Source organism: Pelecanus crispus, chromosome 15 (genome assembly GCF_030463565.1).
Source record: "Pelecanus crispus isolate bPelCri1 chromosome 15, bPelCri1.pri, whole genome shotgun sequence".
NCBI classification, from domain to species: domain Eukaryota; kingdom Metazoa; phylum Chordata; class Aves; order Pelecaniformes; family Pelecanidae; genus Pelecanus; species Pelecanus crispus.
In genome coordinates, this window is record NC_134657.1 from 2,341,595 (window position 1) to 2,355,961 (window position 14,367).

General features: G+C 50.0%; 1 protein-coding gene across 1 annotated transcript in view; it reads right to left on the minus strand.

Annotated features, from left to right (window-relative positions):
- FBXO42 (F-box protein 42) overlaps positions 1–14,367 on the minus strand; it is a 45,053-nt gene that overhangs the window by 13,770 nt on the left and 16,916 nt on the right. The window contains exon 4 of the mRNA XM_075721490.1: positions 9,968–10,102. Coding sequence (XP_075577605.1) covers positions 9,968–10,102 — 135 coding nt within the window. The remainder of the gene's footprint in view (positions 1–9,967; positions 10,103–14,367) is intronic.

The following is a 14,367-nucleotide window of genomic DNA, read 5'->3' on the forward strand; positions in this document are numbered from 1 at the left end:
TGAGACCATTAAAAAGCAAATCGTTCTGCAAGTGCTGGCTTTGCGAGGTGGAGGAAGGAGTACGGCAGGAGAGAGATTTCTACTCATCATTTCAACAGCAGGTGCTCAAAATTTCACCCAAATCTCAGGCGTACAAGACATTCAAGTTTCCAAACTCATCAGGAGCTACTGGATGCTCAGCACCATCGAGGCACAACTACTTATTTATCTATATAAGGACTCCCAAGCCCAGGCACCTATTTTTGCAGATTATGGACTTCTTATTTACCAACAGGGCTGCAAACAGTTTTCCCCAATTTTGGTATAGCAGCTTGTCAGCAGTATTTTTCAGATGGTCTGGGGTCACGTTTAAAATGAGCACGTACTACCCATGACGCTGAAAAGCGGCGTGCATCAGCCAGCCCTCGACAGCCAGCCGCCCCGTCCCCGCTCCAGGCTACCTTTGTGCGTCGCAAACGAGGACCAGGCTAAAAATTCTCCGCATCCGTCCCGGAGGCCGATAAAGGCGATAGTGGGAAAAATTCCTCTGTTAATCTCTGGAGGGATCTGCAGCCAGGGAGCTTCTCTCTGAGAATTAAGTCCGATAACGTTAAAGCAACAAGCTATTTTTCATGCCTTTCCGCTTGATCCACGCTGATAGCGTCTGAAGAAGGGCTGCTCCACGCAGAGACACACAAGAAAGCTTCTAGAGAGACAAATGCCATACAGGCAGATTTAAAACCTTGAATAAATCCCTCTCATCATCCAGGAGACAAAAGTTATTACCAAAACCATTCTTACCAAGCCTCTCGCTCTCTTAGATGTGCAGGCTTGCCTGGTTTTACCGCGGCAAGGTCACCAGCTCCCATTTGAGCAAGCGCTCCTGAAAAACTCCTGGCAGCTGGGTGTCTCCTCCTGACCACAAGCAAGAAGGGGTGGCAGCCAGCGAGCTGTGGAGCGCAACAGGGAAGGGAAAGAAAAACCAGCTCCTCTCTTTCAGGGCTGTCTTGATTGCAGCCTACACGGAGCCCCAGGCCCTCCATGTCGGAGATCTCGGTGAAAGAGATCCGGCACCCTGTGCACTAAAACAAACCCATGGGCTCCAGGATGAACGGATGCATGGGATCTCCTCCTGCCTGACTCCATTTCTGCACCAACATACAGATGTTCAGCTCTTCCCTTGCCTTGAAGGGAACCACAAGCCCCTGCACCTGTACTGAGGCAAGAGGAAAACCAGATCATCGCTTAAAACATCCATTTCCCTTCGAGCCACTTCTCCCAGCCTCCTCTGTTGCATTTTCCTCTCTGTATTCCACCCCCCACATATTCTACCACGTCAGGCCAAACTGTCCGAGGCAGGACAGGAGGGCATCCAAGGGGTAAAGCATCTTTCCCTGCGGAAATGCCATGGTCGGAGAGACGTGCGTCACTGACCTGCTGACGAAAGCAGGTGAGCTATCACTCCGAGGAGCAAATTTCCCACAGCAGGGACTCTTTTTCCCCCCAGGTTTTACCTACAGATAAAAATTTGCTGCACTTCCACCTACTGTGGCACACCAAGAGCGGGGAATGGGAGAGAGACACCACCAGTGTCTCTGCTTTGGCTTGCCAACACAAAACCATCTTTACCAAGTCTCAGCACCACCGGGACAGCTCATTTAGCCGTCCCCTGGCAGGGACGGCCACGGGAGCACATGCAGAGCAGCATCTCCCCGGCAAAAGGGAGCGGACACAGCCATTTCATCCAGTGCCACGCGACTCCGGCAGAGCTGACTTGCCCAACACCGTGAACACGATCAGCCACGAGCTCATCCCCATCACGAGCAAGCTCAGCACTCCCTCGGGCAGAGGCATCGCCTGCGCCGGCGATGTGAGCTGGCTCTGCCGCCGCCGGCCCCGAGTCCTGGGCCCGTTCCCACCTCCATGTGCGGGCAGGTTGGCTTCTTCAAAGCGATTCCCGCCCGCCTCCGGCACTGCATTCCTGCGATGCCACGCAAGCCGATGCCGGAGAGGCGATGGCAGCAGCATCCCAGTGTCTCTGCAGACAAAGTGAGGACCAGTCACTCCTTATTTTAATTGCTGAACAAACTCTGCCCCCCACCCTCAAGCTGTAAGAGAGGAACTAAGTTACGGAATGACTTAATGACCTCTGCAGATATTCGGAGCATTTGGAAATGCTACGGGAACCCAGCTTGGGTGCATTGATAAGCATAACTTACTCAACGCCAGCTGGGGCAAGGGGCAGGCTGCAGCCAGGCATGATCGGGGCAGGGAGGAACGGAGAAAGCCAGGCAGTGAGATGGTTTTCAGATGCGGTGGTCAAGAATAGGAGGCACAGGGTTTTTTTGTTTTGTTTTTTTTTTTTAACCCTGGTAGCTGTGGTCCACATCCATTTCCCATCATGCTGACCAGCTAAAGAGTTTAAGGACTTGACTTCTGAAGCATTTAGACAACTGCGCTCTCTGAGCAGATGCCTTTTTTTTTTTGTAGGGAGCAGATTCCCAGACAGAAAGCCTCCAAGAGCCCTACAGACCCCTGGGAAAAAGAGGGGAACCCTTCAGCTTTTCCTGCCTGGTTCGGCGAAGGCGTTTGCAGGACAGATCCTTGCAAACAGCAGACTGCACACCCAATTTGCATGCGTTTTCTACCTCTGCGTCCTTGGCGTAATTCAGGCAACGCTGCTGGCTCAGTGGTGGCAGGGTGTCCATCCCAAGGGGCAAGAGCTACCCCGCGCACAACAAGTGATGCTGGATGAGCGCGATTCAGAAAACGACGGATCCAGACGACGAAAAGCTTTCAGAGGTTAAATGCAAACAGCCAGAGAGGCTGCGAAAACAGAGGAGCACAGGGCCTGGCAAATCAAAGGGAGGGTAGATGCGTGCTGTAAACCTAAATCCACTCAGATTAGGCATCTAATCTCCACTGCCGAGAAATCCTATTGAACCCAAACAGCGATGGATTAATCTCCTGGAAACCAGCCCTCCAAGCACAAGCAGTGCTTTCCCAATGAGGCATCACAGCTTTTGGAAAAACAAAACAAAACCAACCTTCACCTGCTGATTTTTCATCTCTTGCCCTTGAAATATTTCACATTTAATAACACAAATTTCATTAGAGACATTTTACAAAACCACCCAAGTGAAGAAAGGAACAAATTAGCATCCTGTCTGCCTCGCACAGACTAACCGAGGGACCGAAAGGCACCAAGAAACACCCGAGCTCTGCAGAGTCGCAGCTCAGAGCCTGCCAAACAGGCTCTGGGCTTGCTCCCTGGAAGGGCAGAAATGAAGTTTAAACTCTATATTCAAGGATGTTGCTTCCTTTGGAGAGCAGGGTGTAGCTTGCTGTTTCCAAACGCAGCAAACCCAGCTGCCTGCACACTCCCTGCAAGGTTGTGTTTTGCAATACAAATTGTTTAAGGTTTGCACAGACGTAGTTTTCACCTGGGAGCAGCAGATCACTGCCCCGCGTACCTGCAACAGGATGACCCTGATGTGCTTTGCAGCATTTCCGTATGTACCACCAGCTATATATCTCTAATTACCAGGATCCTTCTTCAAAAGATGCACTTTGCCTTTTATTTCCACACTGCAACTTAACATTTTAGAAAGGCTTCATCCTTCAGTGCTCCTCATCACTCCCAGCCCGAGAGGAGAACACCAAGCTGGAGGATACGGCTGTCAAAGACTACTACCACTTTGCTCCTGGTTGCTCATCTCCTTGTAAACCTGCGAGCCCAAAGAGGGGGAAAAAACTCAACATATTTAGTCGGAGAAAGCAATTCCAAGCAACCCGTGCTGCGACAGCGTCCGTCCCGAAGGACGGCATGAACGAAGCCCAGAAACTTGGGGCTTTGTTTCAGAAGGGCAGAAATTAGCTGTGTGATAAGCAAGCTCGGGTCAGGCAGCAGACTCACCAGAATTAAGGCAGAGTTTCCAATGGGGTCAAGTCACTCTGGGCTCAAAGGCTCAAAGAGCATTTTGATCGTGGTGGGAAAGTCAGGGATTTTTTGATGATAACATGGAAAGTTTTAGCTCTGCCAAGGCAGAAATACGCCCTGCTACTACTAAACTCAAAAGGCAATAAGAAACAAAGCAGATCAGGAAAAGAGCCAGAGAAAAGTTTTCCTCTCTTCCAGGCTTTATTCAATACTATGACAGCAGAAAGACACCGTACATATTGCGAGGGATTTCCATCTGTTTCATTAACCTGTTCTACTTTGAAGTATCAGACACCCGCAGCCGGTAGCCGCAGTCATAATTAGAGACGTTATTCTGTGCCAGGTATCAGCTTTTCACTCCTGTTGATTCCCAGGAGGCCAGCAGCTACGACACAGCTTCAGTGTGCTCAAGGTGATCCCAAGTTCTTATTAAAAAGTTAGGTGTGCCTTCAATTAAAAAGGGCCACTGAACACCGCACCAAGTTCAGAAACACACAGGTACGCAAAGACCATTCTGCAGCCCTCCCCTCAAGGGCTGTAAGTGGAAACAGGTTGAGCTAAATCTTGAAAGTTTATTTTCAAAACCTGCTTCTCCTGGTTTCCTTCCTTACGTACTCGGGAACGCGTTTGTTTTGCTAAGAAACATCTCGCAAATGGTGTCTGGGGCACCAGCAGCAGTCCACAGACTGAGAAATGCTGCTCTAGAGAGGCTACCAGCACGGTCAGGTCAGGATTTTGCAGGCTTTTTTTTAATCCCCAAAGCGAGGATGTGCCTTAGATCGCTCACTACATTACCGCAAGGCAAGGCACTCTGCAGTGGGAACAGAAGAACTGCAATATGGGGTCAGAGCAGAGTATTTCAGTAATGAGTCTCAGCCAGTTACTGCTATTAAAAAAAAAGAAGATGCAAAACACAACCAAGGACTGAACAATCTGCACAATCTCCGGAGATTTCAGACACAGTGGGTTTTAAATCCAAATGCGAGAAGGTTTCCACTACTCTAACAACTGTTTACTCTTTAGAAACCCCACTGATCCCTTGGACCGCTCTGCAGCCACGGGTCCCGCACGTTATTTACGCCGTGCGTGAAGGTGCCGCGCCTTTTTGCAGAGGCAGAGGGCTGGATGTCTGCTGGCTCGCAGCTGCACCACCGCGTCCCTTCCTTGGGACGCCCAGTCCTTCGCTGTGGGTCACGTCTCCTTCCAGCTCTACAAATCTCACATCACCGAGGAGGCCCCGAACAAGGAAGCTCACCCCGGGGTCTGGGACCAGCGCTATGAAACTTCACCAACTGTTTTGAAAACTTGCCGTTGTTTTCTAGAAGGAGATGATGAAAATAGGGCCCTTTTTTTTTTTTTCCTCCGGGCAAGGTTTTTACACAGCTTTGTCAAGGGCAAATGACTCCGCTTGTGCTCAGGACTAACGGGCAGGTTTCTGGCTCGGAGAGCCTCCCACTGCACGGGGACCACATCTGATACAACCCCCTCGGGCAGGCGACAGCAGAGTCTCTCCTACCTCCTTTGGGCTGTTAGTTTTGTTGACACAACACCATCAAAGGCACCTTCCCCTCAGCTCACAAGGGGAAACCCGATCCTCAAACTCCAGCAGCTCCCACTCAAAACTCAAAGCACAGAGGGGACCTGGGGGAAGAACAGAGCCAAGAGGAACAGACGTGGGAGAGGTTTTTTTTGCACACTTACTGCGTCGCGTTAAGACTACCCAGGAGGTTTTAAGTGCGAACTTCACGCAGAAGGTCTCTACTCATTTTCAGGCTAAAGCAGGGAGGACAAGCTGCTCTGATGTGGCTGCATCTTGATGCTACGAACATGGACAAAGAGGATCAGAGCATCTAACGAACGAGTTTGCCTCCAAGCCTGTTTTTATCCTGAAATCTTGAGAAAGAGATGAAAAGCTTTCCCACTTCCCCAGCAAAAGCAAATGCAGCATAACTGCAGGGAGACAAAAACGCCAGGAAACCAAGTCCTGGGGAGGTTTAACCCCCGGCGGAAGGGTGGATGCGGGGCCGGCCTCATGGCGAGCCTTCTCGCAGCAAACAGGAAAAGCGGAGCCGCAAGTCTCCTGAACTGCCCTGATATCAGAGCGGGATATCACGGCCCGGCAGTGGGAAAACACACTGCGGCAAGGGAGGGAGGGGGGTCTTTCCAGCTCTCTTGCCTTCCCAGGTAGACGCAGGGAAGATGGTAGCAAAGGGGGACTCACGCTTGGCTGAGGATGATGAAGCAGAATCAACAGGGAGGATGCACAGACCCTGTAGGACTTCAGCGAGTGTTCCTCTCCCCGCAAAGACCTGGTCTTTATATTGTCATTCCTTCCTTTATAAGCACAGTAAAAGACTCTGTTTTTAAAAAACAAAAACAAAAAAAGGGCTTTCCACCTCTGTCCTGTAAGCCCCTGGGAGCACAGGGAAAAGTACCGGCATTTTTCTCTCCGGTTTAAAAAAGGTATTTCCCAGTTTAGTGGACAGTTCTGGCAGCCAGAGGCCAAGAGCAGGACTCCTGAGGAATATAAACTAACAAATACAGGAAGGGAGAAAGTCTGCAGAAACACGGTCTGAAATAGCACGGGCAGGCCAGAAGGATAACTGCCTGGGGACACGCTCTCCATTCTGCCTATAAATTATCCACTGCAGCCTGCGGATGACACGAACGGGAGACACAGACGACGGTAAAGGACCTGGCTCAGTGCTGATGGCCGAGGCAGCCTCTCCCAGGACCTGCCAGCGGTTTTCATCACACAGAGATGGAAGGGATGTCATCAAGGGTGTTACACAAACCCGCACGGAAATAAGGACAAACCTTCCCTGCCACCGGCACAGCAGATCCAGGGCCGAATCCTGGGTTAGCCAACTCCAGGCGTCAGCAACCCCACGCCAAAGCCCTCACCACGGGAAGCCCTGCAGCTCCTGCACGACCCTTTGCATTAAGTCCTGGGAGTCTCTGTTTCAAAGGGGGTTTGGTTTCTTTCCTGGCTGTTTCGGCTGCACGAGAGCTCGTTTCTGGGAAGCACCAGAGGACTATCGCCGCCGAAGTCATCCTGCCTGCACCCTCGCTGCAAGAGCGGCGTGCTGCAGCTTGAGTTACAGAGGAGTCGAGACTAACCCTTGCCTCTAGCTGGATAAACAGACTCCAGCGTAAACCACCTCCAGTCCTCCATCAGGTTCTCCTCTGTGCAGATAGGCTAAAAGTCAAAGAAGTGCCCAGGTTAATTATGCAAATAAAGGCAAAGAAAAGCATCCCCAACACATGGAGAAAGGCACCTGCCTCCCAGGGACCACCTACCCTGGGAGAACATCGCAGGCTTCCCACATAATACAGACCATTAATTATCACTCCCCTCCCGCTCCAGCAAGACTCCAGCAAGTATGTGGGAGTGAAGGAGGTGGAAAGTAGCTCCAAAGTGGCCAGAAGAGCTTGAGGGAGAAGAGTTTAGACGCATTCCTGTTCACGTTCCTAAAATAGAGATCCTGCTGCCTTACCCTCCTTTGTAGGGCATTAAGCCCCACCAGTAAAAAGCGCTACATAAAAGCCAGGCATTAACTCTCTTGTTCTGCTCCAGCCTAATAAGTAGAAAGTCAATGCCATTGTTTTAGATCTAAGCAAAAAAATACTTTGAAACCTCAAAAATTAGGGTTTTTGGAAGCAATTATCTCCCTCCTCTGTCTCTGAGACTAAAGAAACACGGGCCAATTATTTCTTTGAAGGCTAAATATTTACTCCTAGATGAAGTGCAGCAGCTCAGGCTGGAGATGAATTATCCAGCTCTGATGTCATCCAATGCCTGCAAGTAAGAAAACCCAAACGAAAACAGGTATGAACAAACAACAAAACCGGGTGTTTTCTCCTGGAAAAGCCCTTCAGAGAGGGGAATGGGATGAGGCTGTTTCAGCTCACCTGAGCTGTGTCCAAGGCATTTAGCAAGGCCTTGGCACCACGTTCCCGTTCCCTTTAGGTGGCCCTACCCAGGTCTCATCAGACAAGATGCCCACGCTTAACGAGGGCGCAAGTAGAGCACGATCAAACCTCTCTAAGCTAGAACTGGCCTTATGGAAAAGCCACTGTCTTATTCTGGAGAAAGACCTACCCTATAGAATCCGTAGGGCCAGGTGTGGGAACTCCTCCTCAACCTCCACAAGCAATTAGCCTGCACACACATCGAGCATTAATCAATCAACATCAGCTCTTCTTTAAAAAAAAAAAAAAAAAAAAAAAATCCCTCCTGCCTTATTTACGTCTGACTCCTGAGTTTCAAAGCACTCTGCTTTTGCCCCCTCCAGTCACTAATCTTTCCCAGGCAGCGGGTGCCAACCCTCTGGTTACGGGCACCAAAAGAAAAAAAAAAAGCAAAAAAAAAAAGCAGCTATGTGTAAGAAACCACCACCGGCACAAGCGCGGGGTGACTCATCTCCTCTGAAGACGGAGGAACAAGAGCGCTCTCTGTTCGGCGAGACTGCCTGAAGTTTCAGTTGCGATCCCATCTTGCTACACGCGCTCATGACAGCATACAGAAATATTTCCTCGAGGGATCTTCCCATGGGACTTAACTCTGACACATATTCCCACAGGACTCGTTCTTTTAAAAGGTGTTATTTGTTAGTAAGGCAGTGGGAATTTGACTTTGCGAAATACCAAGAGTGACTGAGCAGAGCTGGGTGCCGGCGGCTGGGCTCGTTAACACGACTGCGAGTCGTGCCCCGCATTCAATCCGACGGAAGAACTCGCTGGGCTGCAAGAATAGATGTCCTGGGTCAGAGCAGAGGTCTGCATCGCCCGGTATCCTGTTTATGCTACCCACGGCCTCCTCTCCACCCCTGAGCAGAGGGAGAGCGCTACGGCAGGGAAGGAGGAAGAGCAAGAGCCCGAGCCCATTTCCACGTACGTGTAGGCTGTGGTTTGTTTTTTTCCTCCATTTTAAGTCCATGACTGCTTAATTCTCACCTGTAGGCATCACACCGTGGACGTGCAGACGCAAAAATCAAGGAAAAATATTAAGAGTCATATAGACTGATATCCAGCGAGCGGTCATCAAGCACCAAGTTATGTGTTACCGTTTCAAAGTGACATCCGACCAATTCCCAGATAACACCAGTATGCAGAAACATCTAGACTTTGGAGGACTTCATATAAGAAAAAAGCGTCAGACAAGAAAATATCACTTTAAACAATAACTGAGTAATCCACAATACTTAGAGCACATGAAGCTGGGTCAGAGGGAGTCTGCACCCAAGCAGACAAGTCAGCAAGGAGTCCTGGGTGGACGCTGAGCTCCTTTTCTTCTTCCTACTCTGCATTCAATGTAAAGCTTCTGCTGAAATGGCTAGTTTAATACCAACTTCCCCCTGCTTCCTCCTTTTCCTTTTGTTCTTCCCTCCCTTCATCAAAATGTAAAGCTTTTGCCAAAATGGCTACCTTAATACTGACTACCCCCCTCACCAAGAGCTTCCCCCAATTCTTCTGCTTGTCTCCAAGTTATTTTAGTCAAATTCAGAAATATAATGAAAACAAGCGTGCCGTGTGTGACGTTTTGAGTACAAAAACCAGTGTGGGAAATCATTTGTGGTGTTTTCCTGCCCTGCTCGGAGCGTGTGGACTGCAGGAATGTACCTGTTTTCCCACGCTCTCCCGGTTGCTGTGGGTAGCCCGCACGGGCGTGTCTCCTCCACTCCTCAAAATACCTGAAGTGGCAGCTACCACAATTATTGGAAAAAAAAAACCCCAATAAAATCTCAGCTTTGGGACAACAACTCTTATCAACACAGGCTCTCGTGGCTGCAAGTAAGTGTCATTCAACCTGCGTGGCACGAGCCAGCGCCGAGCAGCTGCTCCAGACAAAGAGAAACAACCCAGCGCAGTGCTGCAGGCACGAGGATACGCACAGTCTGCCGCCAAAAATAAAAAAAAGATATAACCTGGAAACTGGTCAGACAATGATAAAACACACGGGGAAATACAGAATCAGACCAGCCAGCCTTGGGGACGAGGTAAGTTTTGGTGAAGCGGAGGGGGAGATGCACATCTGCCACCTCTCACCTGATGCCAGGGGCCGGATCCACTCCTTGCTGTTCAGGTCAAGTCTCCAGAGATCGTTGAAGGCGGCGTTACAACTGCTCTGCGTGCAGCCACCGAACACGTACATCGACTGGTTAGCATCGTAGTAACATGCACCTAGGAAAAAAAAGAAGCAAACACTGCTTAGCCAATTCTCCGACCTTCACCTTTTTGGGTGAAAAAAAGATCATTTTCCTTTCCCCCTGGGTTTCAGATGGGAGAAAAGCAGACCGGCTGCCCCGACTTCAATAAAACCATGGGCCAGCTTAGGGGTATCCCTGACCAGTGTAAGCCTCCAGCAAGAATCTTCCAAGACAATTATCCCCTCAAGCAGAGCTGCTCCTGAAAGTGCAAAGAAAGCTGCCTTAGAAGCTTGTAGTTAATTAGATCAGCTATGATTAACGCACTCAGCACACTTACCTTCTCTAAGCTAGTTTGTATGGTTTATAGGATCGCCAAATTAGCCTAAGAAACCGGCCTGTGTACCCAGACCCGGTCGCTTATTCTCTTTTTCCAAAGCTGACAGTATTTCATCCTATCTCATTACAGAAAAGCACCACTGAAACACAGGCATCTCATACGAGCATTCCCTCCGCTCCTTACAGGAAAGGATTAGGCAGCGAGACGGGGAATGGGGAGGGAACACAACACTTGACAACCCCTCAAAGATACCCAGGGAAATAAACAGCTTTTGGCCCCAAACCAAGCTCCATAGCAAAAAAAAAAAATGCAAGCGTCTGCATTTGGCAGTTAGCATCCCCTGGTACCCAGGCACCCCTGACAAGAAGTAAATTAAACATAAGATAAGCTGAGCAAGTCCTCTCCGCTCTATCCGCCGTGGAGGATGAGCAAGATTCAAACGTGTTCAGAAAGCTAAATGCCTACAATTACAAAAAGGATTTCCCAATTTCTGCATTTCCCTGCTCAAACGCAACGAGCCCCGTTGACTTCGTACGACAACCCCTCGCCTTCCACCTTCCCGAGATCCCTGCGAGGCAGCGGCGTCTCTTCCACGCCTTGCCTAACTCGCAAGAAGCAGAACAGAGTGCCCGACGGCGACGCTGGCAGAGCAAGCTCATCCTTTGGCAACAGCTTTGACAAACTCACACCAGCTCCCAAGCTTGCAAGCCAAGGATCAAGGAGCAAAGGCGACTTCAGCTCCTGGGCCGGTCCGGGTGATCGGGCAGCATTCTTCTGCGTCCGCACCCTCCGACCGGCCGGGCGCCGTCCACTTTGCTGACCGGCGTGCGACGGCAATGCGTTTGAAATTCAATCCTCCCTTGACCTGACAGAGCCTGAAAAATCTCAATTCTTGCGTTTTCTCTAAAATTCTTCCCTTTCTTCCCCCAGAGCTTTGGTAAAAAACATACAGCGTGGCTGGCAGGAAGGGCAAGCTTGTTTCTGAAGCCTCAGTCTGTCTGTTGGGGTGTTGCTCTGTTCCTTACTGCATCTCCCAGGACATATTTAATGGTCTCCAGGCACCAGGAATTCAGCAGCACACATACGGACGGTCCCAAAACACCAAATCCTGTGCACAGTCCCTTAGCACCAGCCAGGGGAGCACCCGCACTTATCTCAAAGACGACTCGCTGCCTGAATCCTGCTCAGGACCAAAGCATCTCTCTGTAAAACCCAACTTCATGCACAAGCGCCCTCAAAAAAAAGTCATAAAAATCTAATATCAACCCTTTCAACACGAGCAAGGCCTCCCCAGCGATTCCTCGAGCATTTATTATCAAGTCTAGCAGGGGGAAAACCCACAATAAATCATATCTGTGCACACAAGCGCCAGTGCATAGTGGAAAGCCACAGTGTTTTATGCTCTGGGAACACTCAAGGGTACGAGCCGGGGCCCGGAGGGAGCAGGAGTCATCGCCCTCGCGATGACAAGCGATATATCGCCCAACACGAAAAGCGAGAGGGAAAAGTCAAAGTTCAGGCGGGGAGCCCATGGCGCAGGGCAGCATCTGGCCCTGGGGCTGAGACGGAGATGAGAAGCGCTTGTGATTATGCGGGAGCCCCTCCACAGAGCATCTCCAGGTTGAGGACCACGTGCCATCGTAAATCAGCAGCACAAGGGAAGGGACAAGATGAAGGATTAGCACACGCAAGTACGGTGGCTTTGATAAAAAGCACCAATATCTATTCCGTGCTGAAGCAAAAGCGGAGGTAGACGCATGGCAGGGGTGCGAGTTGCACTGTTCCTTCCCTCTCTCCATCACGTGTTGTACACAGCTGTTCACCAATTAAAAAATAAAAATAGATTCAGATGAGCTGACCTGACGGGACACAGGACTACTCCGGAGCTTGTACAGACATAAAGGCCTTTTTTTCCCTCTTAACAGCAGCAAGAAGATCGAAGAAAAAAGGCTAAAAAAGGAGCATCTGGAGTGAAAGGCTGATAACCTACTTTTGGTAGCAAGAGAAAACAATTCAGAGCAAATCCCCACGAGAACAAGCCCCTGCTTCCAGCTTTGCTCTAGACCAGCACGAGCACATCGCTGCTTTCCAGCGACCCAACCCCGCAGCCCCGATTTTGCGGGCTGGAGGTATGCATTTCCAGCGTGAAAGAGCTCTTTAACACAGCCCACCCATACATACACCAGTGATATTCATCTCGCTGCTCTGAATGAATCGCAATGCCGTAAACCCGGCGCATTCACGTGCCTGCAGACAATACCGTGGCTCAGCGGGGGACGCGATGACGCCCGGTGGCCTTTGCCGAGGGTCCCATTGTCTGACCTGGGGCTTGTCATGCAGATCCCCTATTGAAAAAGCCAGCGGCCCTCACGCCCTTGGCTTTTAGCAACAAGTCCGGGGCGCTTTTCTGACCACACAGCGGGAACGGGGGAGCTGGAGACGTGGGATGTGCTCGGAGGGCGAGACCACCCAGCTCTGCCGCGGGTGCATCCACACGACGTCCTGACGTGCACCTGAACTGCCTTCATCTCAACCCACGCCTCGCTGAACTGCGCGACGCACACCTACGCGCCGCGGCACGTGGCTCCCAAGCGCTCTCTGGGGTGCAGGATACATAAATAGTGGAGTAGTGGATTTACCTGGGATGGGGTCAAGGAAGAAATACTGATTAAGAGCATTTAAAGAGCATTTTTAGAGCTTTCTCTACTCCTTAAGATTCGACTCTGTATCATTTTTACACAGTAACAACCCTTGTAGGCTGCAACATCACCTCCACCCGGGAAGGCACCAGCCAGCGCTTTGCACCCTAAGTACACGCAGTTAAACCCTGGCGCAAAACAATGCTGCGTTTTTTTTCTACTTAACCTTTCTTGAAAGGTTTTAGTTTCCTGAAAAATCTAATCACTACCTAAACCATGACAGGTTGAGAGCCTCCCACCTCCTCCCCACGCCAACCCCTTGGCAAGCGCGGCTTTCACACAACAGCACAGCTCCCTTATTATTTTTGAGGGGAGGTGGCAGCATTCTTCTCCTCTATTTGGACTTAAAAACCAGGCCAGCCAGACAGGCACCATGACGTCCGCATGGCATGTATTTTAATCCTAGACCAAAATAATTTAAACTGTGCTTTCCTACTTCTTCTTAGCAAGCCATTTAAAGCTTCTGAAGCAGAGGAAGACAGATGAGTTTGGGAAAAAAAAAAATTAGAAGGGAAAAACAAAATTAGAAGGGGAAAAAAAAAAAAAGCACAATGAAAACTCCAGTTTATACCAGCCTTGCAAAGGTGTAGAATAAATCAGGGAGGAGGGTGTGAGTCCCTGGTGCCTTTAGCTCTTTTTTGGCTGGAAAACAAGCAGCTGGAGACCACTGGATGGATTTTTAGGTTGGTGGTTTGTTTTTTTTTTTTTAAAAAACACTTAAGTCCCAGTAAAATTCAGTGTTTTAGCATTGCAGAGATGGTATAACTTTGTAACTGGAAATGAAGAGAATGAATATTTCTGATGCCTGAAGACACCGATACCCAAACAGACCGCAAAGCCAGCTTGCTTTGAACGCGTTCCTGCCTCCCCTCTGTGCTGCATAACAAAGCATCAGAGACTCTCACCCGGAGCGCAAGATAACCGAAATAAAGATAACTGGGAAGGGAAAACTGAATGCAAAACACATGCCCTCTGCAATAATTAAAGGGCATTGACTTTTTAAACCTTGAAGTACATCAAATAAAGTAACCCATCCAAGTTCAAAGGTCGTATTCCCCATCAGAGAAAGGGGGGGGAAAAAAGTCAGCTTGGCTATTGAGACCCCATTGCTACGCAGCCCTCAGCTCAAAACAGCACCGCAGCTTTGCGGCTAAAGGCTGACAGCCCTCGGTGTCGGCGTTCCCAGGAGGGCCCTGCCAAGCCGATGCTGCAAGCATCGTACGTTGAGCCACTGGCACGGCTTCCTCCAACGTGGGGCTGGGT